Source organism: Nanorana parkeri, unplaced genomic scaffold (genome assembly GCF_000935625.1).
Source record: "Nanorana parkeri isolate BGI_ZX_2015 unplaced genomic scaffold, ASM93562v1 scaffold227, whole genome shotgun sequence".
Lineage (NCBI taxonomy): Eukaryota > Metazoa > Chordata > Amphibia > Anura > Dicroglossidae > Nanorana > Nanorana parkeri.
Genome location: NW_017306495.1, coordinates 432519 through 453669, shown reverse-complemented (window position 1 = coordinate 453669; position 21151 = coordinate 432519). Strand labels below are relative to the sequence as shown.

Sequence of the window (21151 nt, the reverse complement as noted above, 5' to 3'; positions counted from 1 at the left end):
ACCAGTCACCCTACACAGGGAGATAGAGCAGCAGTGACCGGTCTTTATTAGAGGAAGTTCCTGCACAGATGCAAAGTGTCCCATTGGATACAAATCTGGAAGAAACACAGAAACCACACCAAGATCCAAGTAACAATACACATGGCTCTTGTATTTAGACAATATTTACTCATCCCGGAGCTCAGCTTTAATAATACAATGCCAATAAAGGCTGCAATATTTGCATTGCCTATGAGTGGTCATCTCAGGAAATGGTACACTCAGGGAACCTATGTGATATTATAGCATGAAGGGAAGGGAGATAAAAATATAAATGAATTTTATGTGAAAAAAGAACTAGTTTATTAGGACATTAAAAGAAAAAATTATACTACTCGATGATATTTACCTTTGCACATGACCTCGTTCAATTCTTTTCAATACCTCTATGACGTCACGTCATTAGGAAAGCAACGTCGTAACGTCACCTACACAATTCGTGTCTCTTGCCCATGTGACTTGCCCCAGACAGCGGCCGTTCTCGGTGACATCACCGGCTCCGCCCCCCGTGTCAGGCTCTACTTCTCCCCACCTCACCCGGGCCGGTGACATCACAGGTTAGAGGAGATGGCGGATCCGGGCCCGGGGCGATCTCTGGGTTCTTACTCCCCGGTGGACTATATGAGCATCACCAGCTTCCCCCGCCTGCCCGAGGAGGAGACAGCGGGAGAGCAAGGGCCGAGAGCCGGGGAGGAGGACACCTTCCTGGGGGAGCATGATGCGGGTAACTGGCTGGAAGATTGCTAGAATGATCTGCGTGCGTTGCTGGTGTTGCTGTGTGTCCTTGTATCCATCCGGAGGACCACTTCATCTTACATCCTCATGCCCTGTACCAATACACCCTCATCCCCTGTACCAATACATCCTCATCCCTTGTACCAATACATCCTCATGCCCTGTACCAATACATCCTCATCCCTTGTAGTACTGTATCCTCCTCCCTTGTACCAATACATCCTCCTCCCTTGTACCAATGCATCCTCATCCCTTCTACCAGTGCATCCTTCTCCCTTGTACTAGTGCATCCTCATCCCTTGCACATATTAATCCTCATTAATCCCATCCTCCCTTGTACCAATACATTCTTCTCCCTTGTACCAATACATCCTTCTCCCTTGTACTAGTGCATCCTCATCCCTTGCACAGATGAATCCTCATCCCTTGTACCAGTGCATCCTCCTCCCTTGTACCAATACATCCTCAATTCCTCATCCCTTGTACCAATGCATCCTCCTCCCTTGTACCAATGCATCCTTATCCCTTGTACTAGTGCATCCTCATCCCTTGCACAGATGAATCCTCCTCCCTTGTACCCATGCATCCTCATCCCTTGTCCCAATGCATCCTCATCCCTTGTACAGATGAATCATCATCCCTTGCACCAGTGCATCCTCATCCCTTGTACCAGTGCATCCTCATCCCTTGTATCAGTGCATCCTCATCCCTTCTACCAATGCATCCTCATCCCCTGTACCAAAGCATCCTCATCCCTTTTGCCAGTGCATCCTCATCCCTTGTCCCAATGCATCCTCATCCCTTGTCCGAATGCATCCTCATCCCTTGTGCCATTGCATCCTCATCCCTTATACCAATGCATCCTCATCCCTTCTACCAATGCATCCTCATCCCTTCTACCAGTGCATCCTCATCCCTTGTACCAATGCATCCTCATCCCTTGTACCAGTGCATCCTCATCCCTTGTACCAATGCATCCTAATCCCCTGTACCAATTCATCGTCATCCTTTGTACCAATGCATCCTCATCCCTTGAACCAGTGCATCCTTATCCCTTGTACCAATGCATCCTCATCCCTTGTACCAATGCATCCTCATCCCTTGTACCAATGCATCCTCATCCCTTGTCCCAATGCATCCTCATCCCTTGTCCCAATGCATCCTCATCCCTTGTCCCAATGCATCCTCATCCCTTGTACCAGTGCATCCTCATCCCTTGTATCAGTGCATCCTCATCCCTTCTACCAATGCATCCTCATCCCCTGTACCAAAGCATCCTCATCCCTTTTGCCAGTGCATCCTCATCCCTTGTCCCAATGCATCCTCATCCCTTGTCCGAATGCATCCTCATCCCTTGTGCCATTGCATCCTCATCCCTTATACCAATGCATCCTCATCCCTTCTACCAATGCATCCTCATCCCTTCTACCAGTGCATCCTCATCCCTTGTACCAATGCATCCTCATCCCTTGTACCAGTGCATCCTCATCCCTTGTACCAATGCATCCTAATCCCCTGTACCAATTCATCGTCATCCTTTGTACCAATGCATCCTCATCCCTTGAACCAGTGCATCCTTATCCCTTGTACCAATGCATCCTCATCCCTTGTACCAATGCATCCTCATCCCTTGTACCAATGCATCCTCATCCCTTGTCCCAATGCATCCTCATCCCTTGTCCCAATGCATCCTCATCCCTTGTACCAGTGCATCCTCATCCCTTATACCAGTGCATCCTCATCCCATACCAATGCATACTCATCCCCTGTACCATTGCATCCTTATCCCTTGTAGCACCGCATCCTCATGCACTGTACCAATCCTGCATCTCTGTCTCATGTACCATTAACTTGTGCTTTTCAATCTCAAGTACCGTTGCATCCAGCATCTCCATTTAATGGACCATGGCCTCCTGCATCTCTGTCTCATGTACCGTTGCATCTTCCTCTCATGTACCATTGCATCCTGCATCTCCATCTAATGTACCATTACCTCCTGCATCTCCATCTGATGTACCACTGCATCTCCATCTCATGTACCATTGCATCTTGCATCTTCATCTCATGGACCATGGCATCCTTCATCTCCATCTCATGTACCATTACCTCCTGCATCTCCGTCTCATGTACCATTGCATCCTGCATCTCCTCATAAAGTCTAACCCTGCACCTTGCATCTCCATCTTGGGTACCAGGTCATTGTCCATTTGAACCCCTTGTACAACTGCGTTTTCATACAACACTTGTACGAGGGCGTCCTGCATGTGCCACTGCATCCTATATCTTCATGTGATATGCTACCACATCTGTCTATACCATGCTCTAGTGTAGCTGTTACTTCATCAGAGTCACTGGTGTATCTGTTACCACAGTACATGGAGCAGTGTATCTGGCATTCCGTCACAAGGCCGTCTGCCTTATTGCTCAATCTGTAATTATCATCATAAATATAACTGTGGTTACTAAGCTATAATAATATATCATTATTAATAATATAATTATAATGAAGATAGTAAGTGCTCAAGCAGTGATAGTGAGCTAAGAGTTGCAACACCAAGTATGAGAAGACCTATCAGTGAAAGAGGATTTCTGATATTGTTTTCTTATTTCATTGCCATGTAAAGTAATCATTATTGCAAACAGTTTTACTATAATCAAGTCTATCTATAGCCCAAACTTTTGTAGTCTTGGATAGTGCGGGTAAGGATTAGAACTCCAGTAAGGGTTTACTGCTGCTGGGGGCTCTGTTGGAGAGATTCCTTCCTTGACAATAACACAAACATTAGTAGAGGAATGCTAGAACCTCTGTCCCACTTTTATTAATGCCCACTTCCCTGCTGTGGATCTTTACTCTTTTCCTGTCTGGAAATCTCCCTAAATCTGGCCATACACCATATAATCTGCTTGTACAATCTCCTTTTGATGCAACAACTGTGATCTAAGAGATTGAATGGATAGGTCAGGTTTGTCCTACTTTTGGTAAATTCAACCCTTTTTGCTGCAAGAGCCGTTGTTGCGTTTTTTTGCACACGTTACAATCCACATCTTAGGCCTAAAAATGACTTAAAACCCCTGAGACTTATATATTTCCTGAAAGCGGAGACCCTGTAGGATAAAATGGTGGTAGGTGCAAACTTGTATGTTGCATGCTATTAGTGCAACCCAAAATTTCAGTAAAAAATGCACTTAAAGGAGAACTATGAGGTGAGTGATTTCCACTCTTCCTCGTAGTTAGAGCCGACCTGTGACAAAGAAGCTGTCACAGGTCGGCTCCATCGATCGGGAAGTGAGCAGAAAAATGCCGCAATAGCCCGCGATATACTGAGCTTTGGGTCACGGGAGGAGGTTAATATATGTCCTCCTGTGACCCTGAAGAGAATTATGGAGGAAAACACTTACCCCCATAGTTCTCTTTTAAGTTATTTTAGTGCACAAAAACACGATATAATACCAAAGGTTTTTTAAAAATCACTGAATAAAGGGCATTTTCTGATTGGACGTGGGGTGGTGGCATCATGGTGCGCCCCAAGTCCAATCAGAAAATGCCTTGTATTTAGTGATAACAATACTAGGCCCTCTCAGAATGCCTAGTATTCAGGTGCGTTTGGAGCTCATTTCTAAAGGTACCTAGACTAATGCAATGCATTTCTATGACTGAATGCACACCTAGGCGTCCAGCAGCGTCTAGGTGCCTTCAGTCTAGGTAAGTTTACTCAAAATAGAAGTTTCTGCGTTCCGGCTCCGACTAGCCCAGTTTTATGCGGCTATAAGTGTGTATCCACGTGCAAACGTGACTAAGCCCGGCACAGAAAAAAGTGATCTGGGAGGCATAAAGTTGTTTTTTTTTTGTATAATAAGTTTTTATTAGTATAAGACATAAGAAAAGATATAAAAGCAACACAGGATGATGGTCAATACTAAATAACATGCAGAATATAGGATTCACAATCCATTCCAGTAATCTCAAGTAAACGCAATTAGGAAAATCCTCGAGTAGGATCCCGGTGCTTGAAAAGAAGAGAGTAAGGGAAAGCCAGAGTCTGGGGAGGGTAAGAATAGGGATGAAAGAATGCACGTGGGGGGGGAGGAGGTTGGATAGACGGCAAGGAGGGATCAAGAGGGGAAGGTAGGATCATATCCAATTGTACATTTTGCACATATTCCAGCAAGTATTGATAATTCCAAGTTCAAGGTTTAACTTAGGAGATCTTTACAACTCATGCAGTGACAATAAATTCACTTATTAGGCATAAAGTTGTTAATACTTACCAGATAACTTCTGTTGGACTTAAAAACAACCTGCTAGTGAGCATGAGGCCTAATTTTCTTGTTTCGTTTCATTCAGGCTCCATTCACGTATAGCATTTGCGTTTCCCGCGTGGTTTTTAATGCAGATGCCGCGAACGTGCGCAATTCGTCAAAAAATCACGCTTGGACTACTTTGCAAAAGTCTCATTAAAGTGCATTGTTTTTTCTGTTTAGAGCAGGTTGGCCGAATACGCGCTGTAAGAAGGACACTCGACTGTAGTCAGGAAATGCAAGTAAACGCAGTTTTATGAAGGCCATACACAAAAAGTCTCTTTCAATCAGCAGGATAGACCTCCCCTGTTACACAAGACAGCTTCCAGCAGCAACATAAAGGACAGTCTTTTGTTCACCAAAGAGCAAACATTCTCATAATAATACGCTTTTCTTCAGCATATACAGTCCTCTGTAGCTTTCCTCAGCTCCAAGTCTCTCAGCACACCTCTGTGTGATACTCACACTGCTCTCTCAGCAGTGTGTCCAACAGGTCCCTTTGGTCACCGACCTTCCTAACCTCTCCCAGGCTGCCCTGGCTGTTCCACGGGCATCCATCCGCGAGTCTGCGTGTGTCCGTGGGCCTCCTGCACAACTCCCCTGAGCTCTGGTCCAGACTCCTAATAAGCCATCTGATCCACCTATACTGGTCATTGGCAACACCTGGCCCCTGGACCAGAGATTCCATCCCACTATAGTCCGGAAAACCAGGAAGGAACTGAAAAGCCAGTTTCTCCTCTGCAAAGATATTCACACGCTGGAACCTCTCAGCCCCTCTAACTGAGTGTTCTCGGGGACTGTGTTGTCAAATTACATCATGGCATTGCCACACCCTTCTACAGCGTGGACAACCACTCCTTGTGAATGTAGCCTTAAGGTGCCCATACACCTTCCGAATATCGGCCGATTTTTGTATGCGATCGTGTTTACGTCCGATATTCGTAAGGTTGATGGGCAGTGTACAACCGCCAATACTGGACAAGCGATCAATTTTTGACTAACCAGCAGGTTAGAAAACTTTGGTCGATCGTACGATTTTTGCAAGGTTGGTGGCGTTTCCGTACGTCAAAATTTGTACGATCTACACTGCACATGCGCAGACAAAAATACGTGTGATCAATTACCGCAATTCGTCCAGATGCTTTCTTCTAATTACCGCTGATCCAAACTTGCGATAATCGTGGCAGGATGGGTCCGCCGTACGAAAATCGTATGACCATTTGATCATCGGACGAAAAGTGTCGTCCGATGATCGCAAGGTGTATGGTCAGCTTTCATTTCTGCCACACATGATACAGGGCACTGCAAGTCAATTCACATATTATATAAACACAGTTTGTTATGTTACAAACAGATTATTATCTTCCTTATTCCCTTGCATGGGGAAGAGAGTCATTAAGGCCAAATCATCAAAATGATTTTCACATTCCTTTTTCAGGTCATGTAAAACGTTTATTTGGTAGATTGTTTTTATAAGCACCCCGTGCTAATCTTCTCAGGAGCAGGCAAATGCATAAAGAAAAGGTGATCCTGTTTTAATAATTCATACTATTTCAAATAATTACAAATAATTTCTCCTGTGTACTCTGCATACAAGGATCCCACTGATGTGTAGGTGTTTGATACCAGCATATGGTAAAAAAAAAACAAGGATCAAGCGCTTTAGCTTTTAGGTTTAGGTTTCATCTCGCACCTTTCTCCAAGTCAATGGCCGTAACTCATTAAGGATTAAAACACCCCAATAAACCATCCTAACTATGAAGATAGACATCCCATAGTTTTTAACAAGCCTTGTATTGTAATACTGGCTTATATATACAGTATATATATATTTTTTTAATGTTACTGGAATGTAGCACAAAAAAGAATTTTGGCATTTTTCTCTTTCCGTCTCCATAATTGGGTCTATTTTTGCTGCTGCAAAACTTTCCTTCTGAATTTTTGGTCAGGCCTGGTTCACACATAGGCAATCCTCGTGATATCGTGCAAAACACAGACTCTCATTCAAGTCAATGGCGGCTGTTCACATCTTTGCATTGCTTCGCTCGGGCGAAATCACCTGCTCCTGCACTGCGCAAAAAGGTACAGGAGCTATTTTCAGGTGGTTATCGCACGGCTTTGGTCCCATAGACATCTCTATGCATTGAAAACCGTGCAGTTTTCGCGTGGCTTTCAAAGCAAAATCGCGCAAAAAAAACCAAAGTGCAGCAAACTCGTGAAAACAACTCAATAGATCAATCACCTAGGTGTGAAGCAGGCCTCAAAAATTATAGATATGAGGATAAGGGAGGGGATGTAGGGAATGTTTGGTGGTGTGAAGGGTTTTGTGGGCTATGTTTTTACACTTTTTTTTTCACTCGGAGCCAGAGAGACACAGTACTGATGACTAAAAGCAAATTGTTGTTTTACTTTGCTAACAGTTAGGAACTAGGTGTATGGAGTGGGTGAACTGTAAGTACACAGTACACTACTGCACCAGCAAATGCATATACTATGAGGATTTGACCAGATTGGACTGTTAGAAGGTTGGCAGTCTGGAACCGTCTATTCCATGAGCAGTACAGTGGCTTAGTGGTTAGCAATTCTGCCTTGCAGCACAGGGGATCTCTGGTTCTGATCCTGATCAGGACACTATTTGCAAGGAGTTTGCATGCACTCTTGCATGGGTGTCCTCCAGTGTACTCCGGTTTCTTCCCACACTGCAAAGATATGCTGGAAAGTTAATTGGCTCCTGTCTAAATTGGCCCTGTATGCGTGCACAGTAGGGACCTTAGATTGTAAGCTCCTTGAGGACCGGGACTGATGTGAATGTACAATATGTAAAGCGCTACGTAAAATGTTGCCGCTATATAAATACTTGTAATAAATAAAATAAGGGAATGTATTACTAACCACAAGCAACATGATATGTGGGTGGCTATATGCTGCCCCTGGCGAACATGCTGTCTTGGGCCACAGGCTTTGTTGGCTATGCAGTGGTTTGGGCAGCAGTATTGGCATTGATGTTACTAGAATCCTGCTGTCCTAGGCCACAGGCTTTGTTGGCTATGCAGAGGTTTGGGAAGCAGTATTGGCATTGATGTTACTAGATCTTGCTGTCCTAGGACACGGGCTTTGTTGGCTATGCAGAGGTTTGGGAAGCAGTATTGGCATTGATGTTACTAGATTCTGCTGTCCTAGGCCATGGGCTTTGTTGGCTATGCAGAGGTTGAGGCAGGGGTATTGGCATTGATGTTAGTAGATCCCGCAGTCCTAGGCCACGGGCTTTGTTGACTATGCAGAGGTTTGGGAAGCAGTATTGGCATTGATGTTAGTAGATCCTGCTGTCCTAGGACACGTGCTTTGTTAGCTATGCACAGGCTAAGACAGGGGTATTGGCATTGATGTTAGTAAGCCAGCATACATGGTAGAAGAACAATTTTTTCTCCCGTGCTTTTTTACTTTCAATTAAAGGGACATACGTTTGCAAGCTGAATACAAAGGGCTTCACTGCTGCTGCCAATCGCCATCTCTCAATTTATTTTGTTGCATTGCCGGACACCTCTGAATTGTGATGGTTAAAATCACACGCTCTTATTTAGGCAGACACATATAATGCCAGACATGATCAATACTCAAAACCAGATACGATCAATGAACAATACTAGACAACTGACATGCTAACAGCAAACCTCCAAACTTTGTGAGCCCAAAAAGTGGAACACCTTTTAGCACAACGTATATATACAAGAGGACACATCCATGCCAAAGTCCCAGTTATGCAGACCATGAAAAACTAAAGTGCAAAAATTGATTAATTAAACTCACAATTGCCCTTTTTCACCACTACTTTTCCTTGCTATTGGCTTTTCCAAATTACCATTGCAATAATATAGAGGCTGGATGAAATACGCATATGTTTCTTTACAATTAAGAGCGTCTTATTTATTTACTATTCATTTATTAGTCACCTTTTATTATTTACGGTGTTTATTTAATAGTTACAGTTATGCAGACCATGAAGAACTACTTTGCCTTTGTGTTGGCTTTTCAAAATATGCAATATTCCAATGCAGTAATAGAGAGGCTGGGTGAAAGATTCAGTGCAGTATATGACATTGCAAATGTGAAATCCTGCTCAAGAGCTTTCAATCATGTGATCATCAGATATGTAATATATTATTATATTATGTTGCAGTGCTATAGGTTGATATGCTGTATGTTTACAGCATTAAGGGTTAGGATCATTGCAAATATAAATGATCTGGGTCTTACCTGAGGCTGGAGGCAGGTACATAACCGGTCTGTAGAGTCTATCATTTTGTTCTGTTTGTGTGTTCATCTGACCACCCTCTGTGCCCTATCTCTATATCTCTGCACTGTCTGCGTCATTGTGATGTGATGGCACAGGTTAGACCTGTATTCTGTGCCAACATTTTCATATCTTCACTGTAACCAATGCATAATTTCTTTATGGGTGCAAATGGAATGTTCAGAATGCACCTCCATTCGATAGAATACAGATACCCGGTAACAGCTGTGCTTTTTTAATTCCGAAGTCCAGACAAGGGCTTAAGTTGGCCATACAGTGCTGAAAATTCCCATTGAGCCCTTGACATCGGAGCTGTATGTGGCCCTGCCAGCACCAATCTGTTAATTTTTTAACCCACTTTTGCAGTCACTGTTCGAGTATACTGAGAGCCATGGGCGCTGGCTGTCAGAATACAACGAATGTATTCAAAAGAACAAATATGAAATCATATGTGCATATGCGGAGAATATGAAAAGTTGGAGAATGTAAATACACCCGTGGGGTGAAATGCTATGATAGTGCAAATGCATGGGTGAAACCTTCAAAACAGGACTGGTGTTATCCCAAATTAGATAACTTGGAAGAGTGACATATATATGACATTTAAAAGAATTCTTCCACTATTGACAACATTGACCTATGATCTGATCAAGAGGGTTTAACCATTTTTGGGTCCTTTCATGAGCTCCACGCCATGTGAGTGCAACACACTACTCGACTATTACAGTATCTCCCTACCACTAGCCATAAAATTATGAGCACCCGCCTAATATTGGGTAGGTCCCCCATTTGCTGCTAACACAGCCCCGACCCGTCAAGGCATGGAGTCCACTAGACCTCTGAAGGTGTGCGGTGGTATCTGGCACCAAGCCGTCAGTATCAAAACCTTTAAGTCCTGTAAGTTGCGAGGTGGGGCCTCCATGTATCAGATTTGTTTTTCCAACACATCCCACAGATGCTCGATTAGATCGAGATCTGGAGAACTTGGAGGCCAAGTCAACACCTCAAACTCATTGCTGTGTTTTTCAAACCATTCTTGAACCATTTCTGCAGTATGGTAGGGTGCATTATCCTGCTGAAAGAGGCCACTGCCACCAGGGAAAACCATTTCCATGAAGGGGTGTACTTGGTCAGCAACGATGTTTATGTAGGTGGTACGTGTCAAAATAACATCACATTGCCTCTGCTGGCTTGCCTACCTCTCAGTGGTCATAATGTTATGGTTGATTGGTGTACAGAATATTCTAATAGTGCACCAGAAAATATAAGTATATATAAATATGACATATTTATGGACATTGGGGTACAACCTGAGGTAATAATTATGAATTGATATTTGGAATCACGTATATTATATATAATAATCATGTTATTATGGTAACATTCAGGTGAATTGCATATTCCTCCTATGGCAGCTGTAATTGAAAACACTGCTCCCTGTGTGTAAAAGAGTTAAACTGAGGGATTTACTGTCGAAATCTGATCTCCCCTAATAATAACAGGTCTTTATTGCTGGTGTTTTAATCCTAAACTGAAGGAGTTTAGAGGGACAGAAGCATCGTCAGGACAGGTGAATCCAAAAAATTCAGCTGCCATATGGAATATGAATTAAGGGCTAGTCTTTCTTAAATATGAATTAGATTGTGTTGATGATAGTTTCTGGGTTGTGCATAGAAAGTAATTCTTTTCCTTGGTACCCCTTTTTACACAGACCCAGACGCCTTTCTCAAATCGGCCCGCCTGCAGCGCCTGCCGTCCTCGTCTTCTGAAATGGGAAGTCAGGATGCCTCCCCCCTCCGAGAGACCGTCAAAGACCCCTTCAGCTCAGATTGCAGCTGCCGGCGAGATGACCTTACCATCATTATTACTGCCTGTATCACTTTTGCTATGGGTGTCACAATAGCACTTATCATGCAGATCTACTTTGGGGATCCTCAGGTGAGAATGTTGAAAATGATGTCAGATATCTTCTTTTAAAAGTGAATCCAATGGACAAAGTTGGCCTACTTTACCATGTGTGTAGCTTCTGATTAATCTTTTCCCAGCCCATTTGGCTTTGTATTCGCTTATTGGGTTCATGTAGGCTCACTTTTTTGGGCTAATGCTGGCCACACATGCAGTGATATTGATATTAATGTCTATGTATAGCCAAAACTTTGTTTTTGCCTTTTTGGGTTTTGCCTCTGCATACACTTTAAAATAATTTTGAATAAAGCATCATGTCTTTCAATGATCAATGGCACTAAATGGTAGGTTCAGGTAATAGATTTCCATCAAAAGGAACAATTGATCCTGGTGGAAGATTCAAGGAAATTCATCTTTTATTTTTGTGCGGCCAGGATAAGGTTGGACATAGAATGAGATGTCAATCAGACAACTGGATTGTTTTTAGCCGTATCACATGACTAATGTTTTTGAGTCCAGCACATGTCAAGAACGATCAATCAGATAGGTTTAAGGTTTAAAAATGATGTCTGATCATCATTGTACCTTCCATGAGATAATTGGTACTGAAAGCATTTGGCATTTCCTCTCTCATCCCCATTTCAACTCAAGCTGAACATTTATATCTATACAGTGGCTGGCTAAGTATTTTGCTTGACGGTGGTCAGCTGGTGTCTCAAATGTATGGACACCTTAAGGGTCTATATGGATGGGCTTTAGACTTGTTTCACTGGTATCAGCTTGATATTAGTTTTATATGCTTCTGTGGTCATTCACAATTCACTGACAGTTTCATTTGGCATGCAGGGTTTAGACACGTATGGGAATGCAAAGCCCGTCTGACGCAAACACAAGCCAGTCTACACAGGCCCTTAGACCACCTAAAACCACAGAACGGCCTTTAACATTTTGTGGGGTTTTCATCTATTTATTCCTTTTTTCAACTAATCATTCCAATCATTTCATCTTGGAAAAGTAACTTTTTTTTAGTAAAGCTACAATACTGCCAAAACCATTTGTGAAAGTAGATTTTTTAAAACAGTTTTTTGTACAAAACCATCTTTGTTTTTACCTACTTTGCCACTGCAAGATAATGAAACGGTTTTATACAATGCTCCAATTTTCCCTCACTTCCTGTATGGTGCCATGGCAAAAAGTGATGGGAAATCTCTTCAAAAGAGGAAAGAAGACTTTTTACTCTCCCTATAAGAGACACATCAAGAAAAATCTGAGAGATGTTCTAACCTAGGGGTAGGCAACTTCGGCATTCCAGCTGTTTTTCCATCTGTTTTTGAACTACCAGTCCTATGAGGCATTGCAAGTCTCTGACAGCCAAAGACATGACTATGAAAATGTTTCATCTGTAGATTGAGTTTAATGTGCAGTTATGGTGAATAATTGTTTTCAGCTTTTAGACACAGAGTGGAGTTGAAGTTTCTCACTGTGCACCTTCTATTTAGCTTTCTGTAAAGGTGTTTAAATAAAGGGTGCTAATTTCCCGGTATTTGGCGACGAAAAAAATCAAAAGTTTCCTTCTGCATTGACTGTCTTTGCTTTAGAATAGTATGATCTTGCATTTATGTGACACATTACACCTTAACACAACATATTAAAACCCAAAATGCATATGTTGACGTTTGTTGCCCCTTTTAGATTTACCACCAGGGGGCAGTGGTGAGTGATGCCTCCCATTGTACAGCTTTGGGTATTGAGGTGCTGGAGAAGAGAGGGAGCTCTGTAGATGCAGCCATAGTCACTGCTCTGTGTCTCGGAATTGTCAATCCCCACACATCAGGCATTGGAGGGTAAGTGCAAAGCAATCTTTTAGCTGTTGTGGATTTGACTGCTACCCTTTGTTTCTTGTCATTGCTTTGTTGAGCTGAGGATGCTCTTAGCTGTAGGAAGGTGAAGCTACACACAGTAATGAAATGGGGATTGCAAAGCTTTGTTACATTACATAAGCATCTAGCACAGGGGGAGGCAACCTTGACAATCCAGCTGCAGTGAAACTACAAGTCCCATGACGCATTGCAAAACTCTGAAAGCTACAGGAATGAGTCCCAGAGCCAGTGTAGTTTCACCGCAGCTAGAGTTGCGAGGTTATCTACCCCAGGTACTTCTGTGTTGCCAGTCCATTGTAATGCCATTTGACCAAAGGTTAATGGACACCTGACTATTACACCTATATATAAGCCTACATTGCCTATCAAGTCATAAGAGCATATGTGAGGTCAAGTACTGATGTTGGATGAGAAGACCTGGTTTGCAATTGGCATTCCAATTCATCCCTAATAGTGTTCAGTAGAGTTGAGGTCAGGGCTCTGTGAAGGACACTCAAGTTCCTCCACACCAAACTGGTCATACCATGTGTATATGGAGTTGGTTTTGTGCTCAGTCGGGGGCTCAGCCATGTTGGCAGTCCTGCATTGTAAATGAGGATGCCCAGGGCCCACCCACAGCCTGGAATGTTGGAGGAAGAGGAGAGCTCCGGCTTGCTGGGGGAGTAAGAAATAAGCTAAGTAAAACTACTTTTTAATGTTCCCTTAGGCAAAAATGAACATTTAACCCCACTGCAAGGGTCGTTTTAAAAGTTCAGCTTTCAGTGCCCTTCATGGGAATCATCTGAACTCAATAATTTGGAGGCGTGTCCGCATACTTTTGGCCTTATGGTGTATCCTAATTATGACTAGCTGCAGTAGGGTACTGACTCAGTTGTTCTTTACACCATGCACACCACCTAACCTTCAAAATTAAAAGTTCTATCATGGTCTATCCAAATCCCCTCCCCCATTTGACCAGATTTTAACCAACTGCTTCTACTGTTGACAAGACCTAAAAATGGTAACTGTTGGTACCTGAAAATCTTATCGTTCCTACTAAAACTGTGACTTTTTGATGTTGTGACAATCTTTTTATGGCACTGTGTGTGTGATGAGATGCTGTTACCTAAAGGGTGAGTCCACCCACAAATATTTCACATTTTGGTAGATGTTGGAGAGTTAAGCCACCTGACCTGTTCTGTAAGATGCTCCATTGCTGAGATCTCTTCATTTGAATTCCTGGGTTGGCACACCTTCTGTGGCCATTAAGAGGGGTTTTCAGTTCCACTCTTCCTGCTTCTTATATATTATTGAGAATGCAACATAGGAGCTGGAACACACAAAAAGGTAAAAGGAAACACCCAAAATTGTGGAAAAAGGTGGACAAGTACAGTTGAGTTGAGAACTATTGCATGGAAGTCTCTCCATGGGAGTACCCAGGACATATAAGCAGCCATGGGCTGACTCAGCTCCCTAGGACCCACCTTTTTCTAAGATATCATATTAGGTGGACTGAACTTTTAAGATACTTTCAAACCTCAGAAGAGATCATATGACCACCAAAAATTCTTGTGAAAGATTTATGCATAAACACGCATGCTTAGATCACCTGAATGCTATAAAGTCAGGCACATTCGCTGTTTACCCAAAGTTCATCCAGTAGATATCTGTGGAGGTATGTTGGTTCTCACCGGCATCATTTCTTGTCTATGAATGTTTTAATCCTGTTTCCCTTCTTGTAACTCTGCCAGTAACAATCTCTCCATTCCATATATGATTATCTCACATAAGATTCCATTAACTGTAACACGATAGGCACATTTAAGAGAACATTTTAGATGTTTGCCCAAATAAACGCAAAGCAAATGCCACTGTTTAAAGGGCTTCCAAAATGTAAGTAATTCTTCTTTCTCTGCCAGTTATATATACATAGCGACAGAAGGATGTGCATGCCAGTCCCATCTGTTCCTTCCCCTTCTCAGAAAAATTAGTAGTGTGGATGTGTATTGGCTTGCATTACTGCATTATGTTACATCGTCACTGGGGGGAATTTATCAAAACTAGAGCAGACAAAATCTGGAGCAGCTGTGCATGGCAACCAATCAGCTTCTGTCTTCAGTTTGTTCAGTTAAGCTTTGAAAATGAAAGGTGGATGCTGATTGGTTGCCAAACACAGCTGCTCCAGATTTTGTCTGCTCCAGTTTTGAAAAAAAAAAAATTTCTTACTCTCTTTCCCCTCCCAGAATATAATGTATGAACATGATCTTGTTATTTTCTGTCTTCATCAGAGGGGGTGTAATGCTCGTTCATGATATTAGAAACAACCTGACTGATGTCATTGACTTCCGGGAGACGGCACCTTCTGGAATCCATAATGAACTCCTACAGTACTGGAGGAATAGGGTAAAGATTTACCATCTATCCATACCTGTATGACAGATAGGATGAGGCATCCTCTAGATACCTCAATTTTTAAGGTGCTTGCAAACTAAAGGGGTACAATTGGTGTTCCTTTGCTGAGCAAAACACAGAGACTGCTCAAATGGATGCATACAGTATATCTCCATTTGTTCAGTTTGAGGCATAATTAAAATGACCTAAACCTTCTTCAAAAAAGAAACAGAATTTGTAATAAAAGTGGCTAAAATGTATATAGTTGGAGACTATGGGACATGGGATGGCCATCTTCCGGTTGTGGTGGACTGCCAACTACTGTTCAGGAGAGGCTGGCCTTAATAAAATTTGACTGCAGAACCTAATTCCTGGAAGTGGAACTGGGAATCACGGTATAAAAAGGAAATACTTACATTAAATATTACTATTATTATTTTGATTTATTTGTAACAATATAAAGAATAGAAAGGAGTGGGTAATCTAAAATGTGAATATATGAACTTTCTGCTCGAAGAGGATTGGGGTGTTTAGAGAGCTGCTGTAGAGGGGGAAGAGTGTATATATGGCTTCCTATCAATGAAATATAATACGCAAAATATAAAACACAAGGAAAGTAAAAAAATTAAACATATTTACTAAAAATACTAAAGCAGAGGTGAACGCATGAATATGGAATTCAGGAGCCAGTCTGTCCAATCCAGGAGCTAGCAGGATTTTTTAGGAGCCGACTTAATTGACAACAGCTACAGAAAACCTCAAAAGATAGGCGCCTGCTATAATTTTTAAGGGGTATTGGCGACCTGGCTCCTGGAATTTGTCCAGACCTTTATTAAGTTATTTAATATGTAATACAATTTCCCTTGTAATACATGCCTGACCTTATTTTTCCATCCTTTTATACCAGCCTGGCCTTTTGGTTGGTGTCCCTGGAATGCTGAGAGGCATGGACAAAGCACACAAGATGTATGGAAAGTAAGTTCATATGCTTGGGGATCTGAATAATTTACTTTAATATGATGTCCATCAATAGAAAAATGTCTATATTTCTAAAACAGCAGTTCAGTCCTTGTCAGGACTCATTCTGCAGTCTGTAATTGATCTCTATGCATTTCTCCAGGCTGCCATGGTCAGAACTTATATCTAAAGTGGCTGAAGTTGCAAGTGGTGGATTCAATACAACACATGACTTGGGTAAGATTATATGAGAATTAGGACCGAATTTAAAATATAACTAAAGGCAAACCTTTTTTACTAGATCTGGCTAGAGTGGTGAAGTATTAGAACCTCTGTCAGTTTTTAATTGGTGTCTGTGTCCCTGTGAGTGATATTTACTCTTTCTATGTATCCTGATCACCAATGTCTTTGGGAGTAAAGTGAGGGTAGATCCAAAATTTTGAGTTGCCACCAGATCAGGACTAAAGGGGGAATCTTCCAATGGGGACACCTGTTCCCATTACAACTGTCTAAGATGGGATATCCCTCACATTAGGTCAAGAATCATTCATGCTTATACTCCTTCCTACATAGGAGAGATGTTGATGCCAGGAAGTTTCCACAATAAAGAATGGTGGCAGGAGACTGTAGTCTTTCTCAGAGGTCTTATGAGTGTTCTGCTCAGTCTGGAAAATGTGAACCTGTCATAGACATACATCTACTCACCCATGAGTGGGATATGCTTACCTAATCCATTACTATCACCTCTATATGTCTAGTCATTTTTAATTTAGATACCTTTGGTACATGAAATGTCAAGAAGCTCTGATATGTAGAGATTACCTGGGTCAGATGAGTTGAGCACCTAACCTTGAGTCCTCACACCTTCTTAGCCTAGCAATTGTCCGCTAGGGTCTCATATCAGGGTAATGTGCCATGAGATGAGTGACGTTTAGGAGGTGGAGTAGGGCAGGTGCCAGGCCAGGACCACTGATAGGGGGGTATAGCCAGCCCTCCCCCACTGGGCCCATGCTGTATAGCAGGGGGGTCCGGCAGGGGCTGCTGCACAGCTTACCCCAATGAGAACTCTCTGCAATGCCTCCACAGCTTGTTAACTACAAGTGATCTGGGCAGTTGTAGAGCAAGCCAGATCACTTGCACTGGCCTGTGTCCTCCTCCTCTCTGAGGGGGGGGGGTGGGGGGGGGCCTGGGACCACAGCAAATGGTGTCAGGATGAAGAGCGGGAGCAGACTGAGAAAAGTTTTTTTCCCAATCTGCTCTGTGATCAATGAAGCAGGAAGCGCTACTCTCAGTGCTTCCGGCTTCAGAGATGTCTCAAACCCGGCTGAAGTGCCAGGTAAACAGAAATGTAAGCACATTTGTGTGCTTGATGGTCTGTATTGGAGGGAAGGGGAGACATCGGGAGTCTAATAGACTCCATTGTCTCCATAAAGTAAACATGTCACCTCCAAATGTTGTCACATAGGGGCTTGGTATCCCCTTTGTGAAAGTAAAAGTTAACTGAAAACATTTAAAATTAGAAAAAAGTAATCAAAAAGTAAAAAAACAAACTATAAAATAAACATTTTTTTAAATGTAAAGCCAACCCTGCCTCCCCTACCATCTGATTTGAATGAACATGTGCATGTAAACTGGGAGGGGGGGGGCCTTCCAGGTAGGCTGTATGGGGCCTCATGTTTCCTAATGGCGGCCCTGGACCAAGTGCTCCAACCATCTAACCCAATTAGTCTCTACATTCTGGGAAATGGAGGTAAATAAATTTACAAAGGAACTGATGCACAGGAAATTTGGGGTGTCAGCCAAGTGATGACCGCTCTGGTTTAGTCACTTATATTCAACAATAGGGTTGTTTAAAAGCAGGCACTACAAATAGATGCCTATCTGCAGCTTTCAATGTGCTCAGAATGTGTTCCTTGTGGCCAGGGACCTGTTGGACACAGTCACAATGGCCTCCAGAGTATTGGAACACCCACTGTCGCTGGACTATCCAGTGGGATGTCTCTTTTTTGTTTTGATATGAGGAGCTGTTAATTGTCAATAAATACAGGAAATTCGTATTTTTACCTATTTTTAACACAATAGATTAACAATAAATAAGCAGATTGGCAGCTCTCCAATACCTGAAGCCTCTTGAAATATTATATTCTTTCCCCTTCCACTAAATTGTTCCTATTTACAGTACAGCCCCCACGGAAGCAGAACGTGGTTAGCTGTCACTGCATGATGGGAGCAGAGCTTTTTCTTGGGACAGACTTGCTCAGCTATAACATCATGATGATTACTAGCTATAGCAACACAAGAACGAAAATATAATTTAGGAAGTTGTGTAAGGACACTGAAATTCTGTTTTGTTCACAGAAAGTGTTGCCCTTTTTTTTATCATTATAATGAGTTATGAATGTTTAGAGTGGTATGGAGTTCATTAGAAAAATATGTTTTTTCATTCATTCAGTCCCTCAGGTACAACTGGTAAAACTAGTTTGGCTTATACCACTATTTTTATGACGTCTGTGCATTTATGCTCGTAAAAATGTTATTGTAAGTTGAAGTAGAATAGTTAGATTTTAATCTGTTTGATATCAAGTTTGCAGTAAAATTCAATATTATAAACATATCAGTGTATACTGTAGTCTTTATCATTTACAACATTTGCATTTTTAAAAACTTTTAAAAGATAACTTTAAAGGACAAGTTCATGTTTAAAGACCAGGCTAGCCCACCCTTCCTCGCCTCCTAACCTAATCTGGTGCTTACTCACCTTCTCATGACTGCAATGGCCCCCTGCAGTGTTTATGCTTGAGTTTTTTTCCGTTGTTGGGCCACGCAAACAACTTATGACTTGGTTGTTTTTCCATAGTTGGAGTTTACAGTTTTCAAACCTCCATCTAGTGGTCATCTGAATATTGTCATCTGCTATGTGTGTAGCATCTAAAAGGCCCATTTACAAACCTAAAATTATGTTCACATGACAGGCCAGTTCCTGTGTCTTCTTTCTTCTGGCCTGTAGTGTGGGAGGGTCCTTTTTGCAGTGCCCACATCAATCCTGCACATTGGCTACCAGTAGTGTCCATCACAGGATGCTTACAGGGTCTTCAAGTTGTCTTCACGTGGTCTTTAAGTCGTCCAACAGCGATGTTGTGCCAGCACGATCTAAGGGGTGCCAACAAAACCAGTAGATGGGCCCAGTCTACAGTTTCCACTTCCAGGAGAGGAGCCACAGTGGATTCACTTATGTTTTTGTGGGCGTTTGTAGCCCTATGCAGTTGGGGTGGGTAGATTTTTTCCCTGGGCTGTGGCAAATCTGTCTTTTGCTCAGAGAGGGCAAGGCTACAGGTTCACTTCTATGCCCTCCTCCCCATCAGCACACACTCATACACATACATAACAGCCAACTCTGTAAAGAAGGAGTAAGCCCGAAGGAGCTCCTAAACTGTGGGCTTAGCATAGGTTATCTTGCAAATCTGATAGAACCATCTCAATAGGCATACAAAAAGCAGATACAATTTTTCAGAAGTTGCTAATAAATTGCCTGCATGCTAATTGCCTCTTTTATGTCAGCCAAGGCCATCAGTGAGCTGAATGAAGATGGACTGTCAAACAATTTTCAAGAGGTGTTTTTCCCACATGGCCTTCCTCTGACACTGGGGACTTTTGTCAGGAGGCTTGACCTCGCAGCCCTTTTGCATGATGTGGCAGCAAGAGGGGTAGATGCATTCTACAACAGCAACATGACACGGGAAATGGTTTCTGAGGTAAGACCAAATGGTTACACCATACTTATTTAATTTACAAGAACTATGCTGAGAACCTATATGGGAGGAAAATTGAAATATGTCGACCGATTCTAATGTCTACTTGGTTTGTCAAGCCTCGGAACTGTTAATGGATTTTTGACCATGAAAGGACCTGAATATAAAAAGGAGTCTCATTCTGAGGTGGCAGTTGTGGAACAGGTTTAGGAGATTCTGTCACCACATTTAAAGCCAGAATGTTTTATAGAGTAGACTATGACCATTATCACTTTTTGTTTTTGCCGTTTGTATCCTCTTGGGAAGGTTTACGCTCCTTTACAACAGAAAGTAAGGGAAAGTCTCCCCAAAGGGATGGCAAATACCCCGTTAGACTGTTGTCACCTGAACTTTGGTTCTAATTGGAAGATTACCCAACACTTGAACTGAGGCTCTAATCCTTTTCTTTTCTTTACAATACTAAAAAAAAAAAATTGAAATACTTTACGTTTGTTTGGGCAATTTATTTTCAGCTAAAACTAGAGATGCACCAATACTGTTTTTTCGGTATCGAGCAAGAGTACTGATATTTTTTTTCGGTACTTGCCGATACCGAATTTTCCATTAAGGAAGCCGGGCGGTGTGTAATGACTCGCCGCCCGGTTTACTGATTAGTCGGGAAGCCGGGTGGCGTGTAAGTACTCGGCACCCGCCTTCCCGAGTAGGAAGCCTAGGGGTGGGTAATGACTCGCCTCCCGGCTTCCTGATTGGCCAGCTTCCTGACCAATGAGGAAGCCAGGCGGCGAGTCATTACACGCTGCCCGGCTTCCTGTTCGGCCGGGAAGCCAGCTCCATGCTCCCTCGTCACCCAGTGACGAGAGAGCATGGAGCCAGCTTCCTGGCCAATATGGAAGCCAGGGGGGCGCATCATCACCCGCCCCCCGGCT

At 42.6% G+C, this 21151-nt stretch overlaps 1 protein-coding gene across 1 annotated transcript in view; it reads left to right on the top strand.

Annotated features, from left to right (window-relative positions):
- Window positions 1-563: 563 nt before the first annotated feature.
- Window positions 564-21151, top strand: part of GGT7 (gamma-glutamyltransferase 7) — a 33923-nt gene continuing 13335 nt past the window's right edge. The window contains exons 1-7 of the mRNA XM_018556195.1: window positions 564-763; window positions 11076-11302; window positions 12962-13113; window positions 15417-15531; window positions 16427-16494; window positions 16640-16713; window positions 20035-20228. Coding sequence (XP_018411697.1) covers window positions 607-763; window positions 11076-11302; window positions 12962-13113; window positions 15417-15531; window positions 16427-16494; window positions 16640-16713; window positions 20035-20228 — 987 coding nt within the window. The 5' untranslated portion in view covers window positions 564-606. The remainder of the gene's footprint in view (window positions 764-11075; window positions 11303-12961; window positions 13114-15416; window positions 15532-16426; window positions 16495-16639; window positions 16714-20034; window positions 20229-21151) is intronic.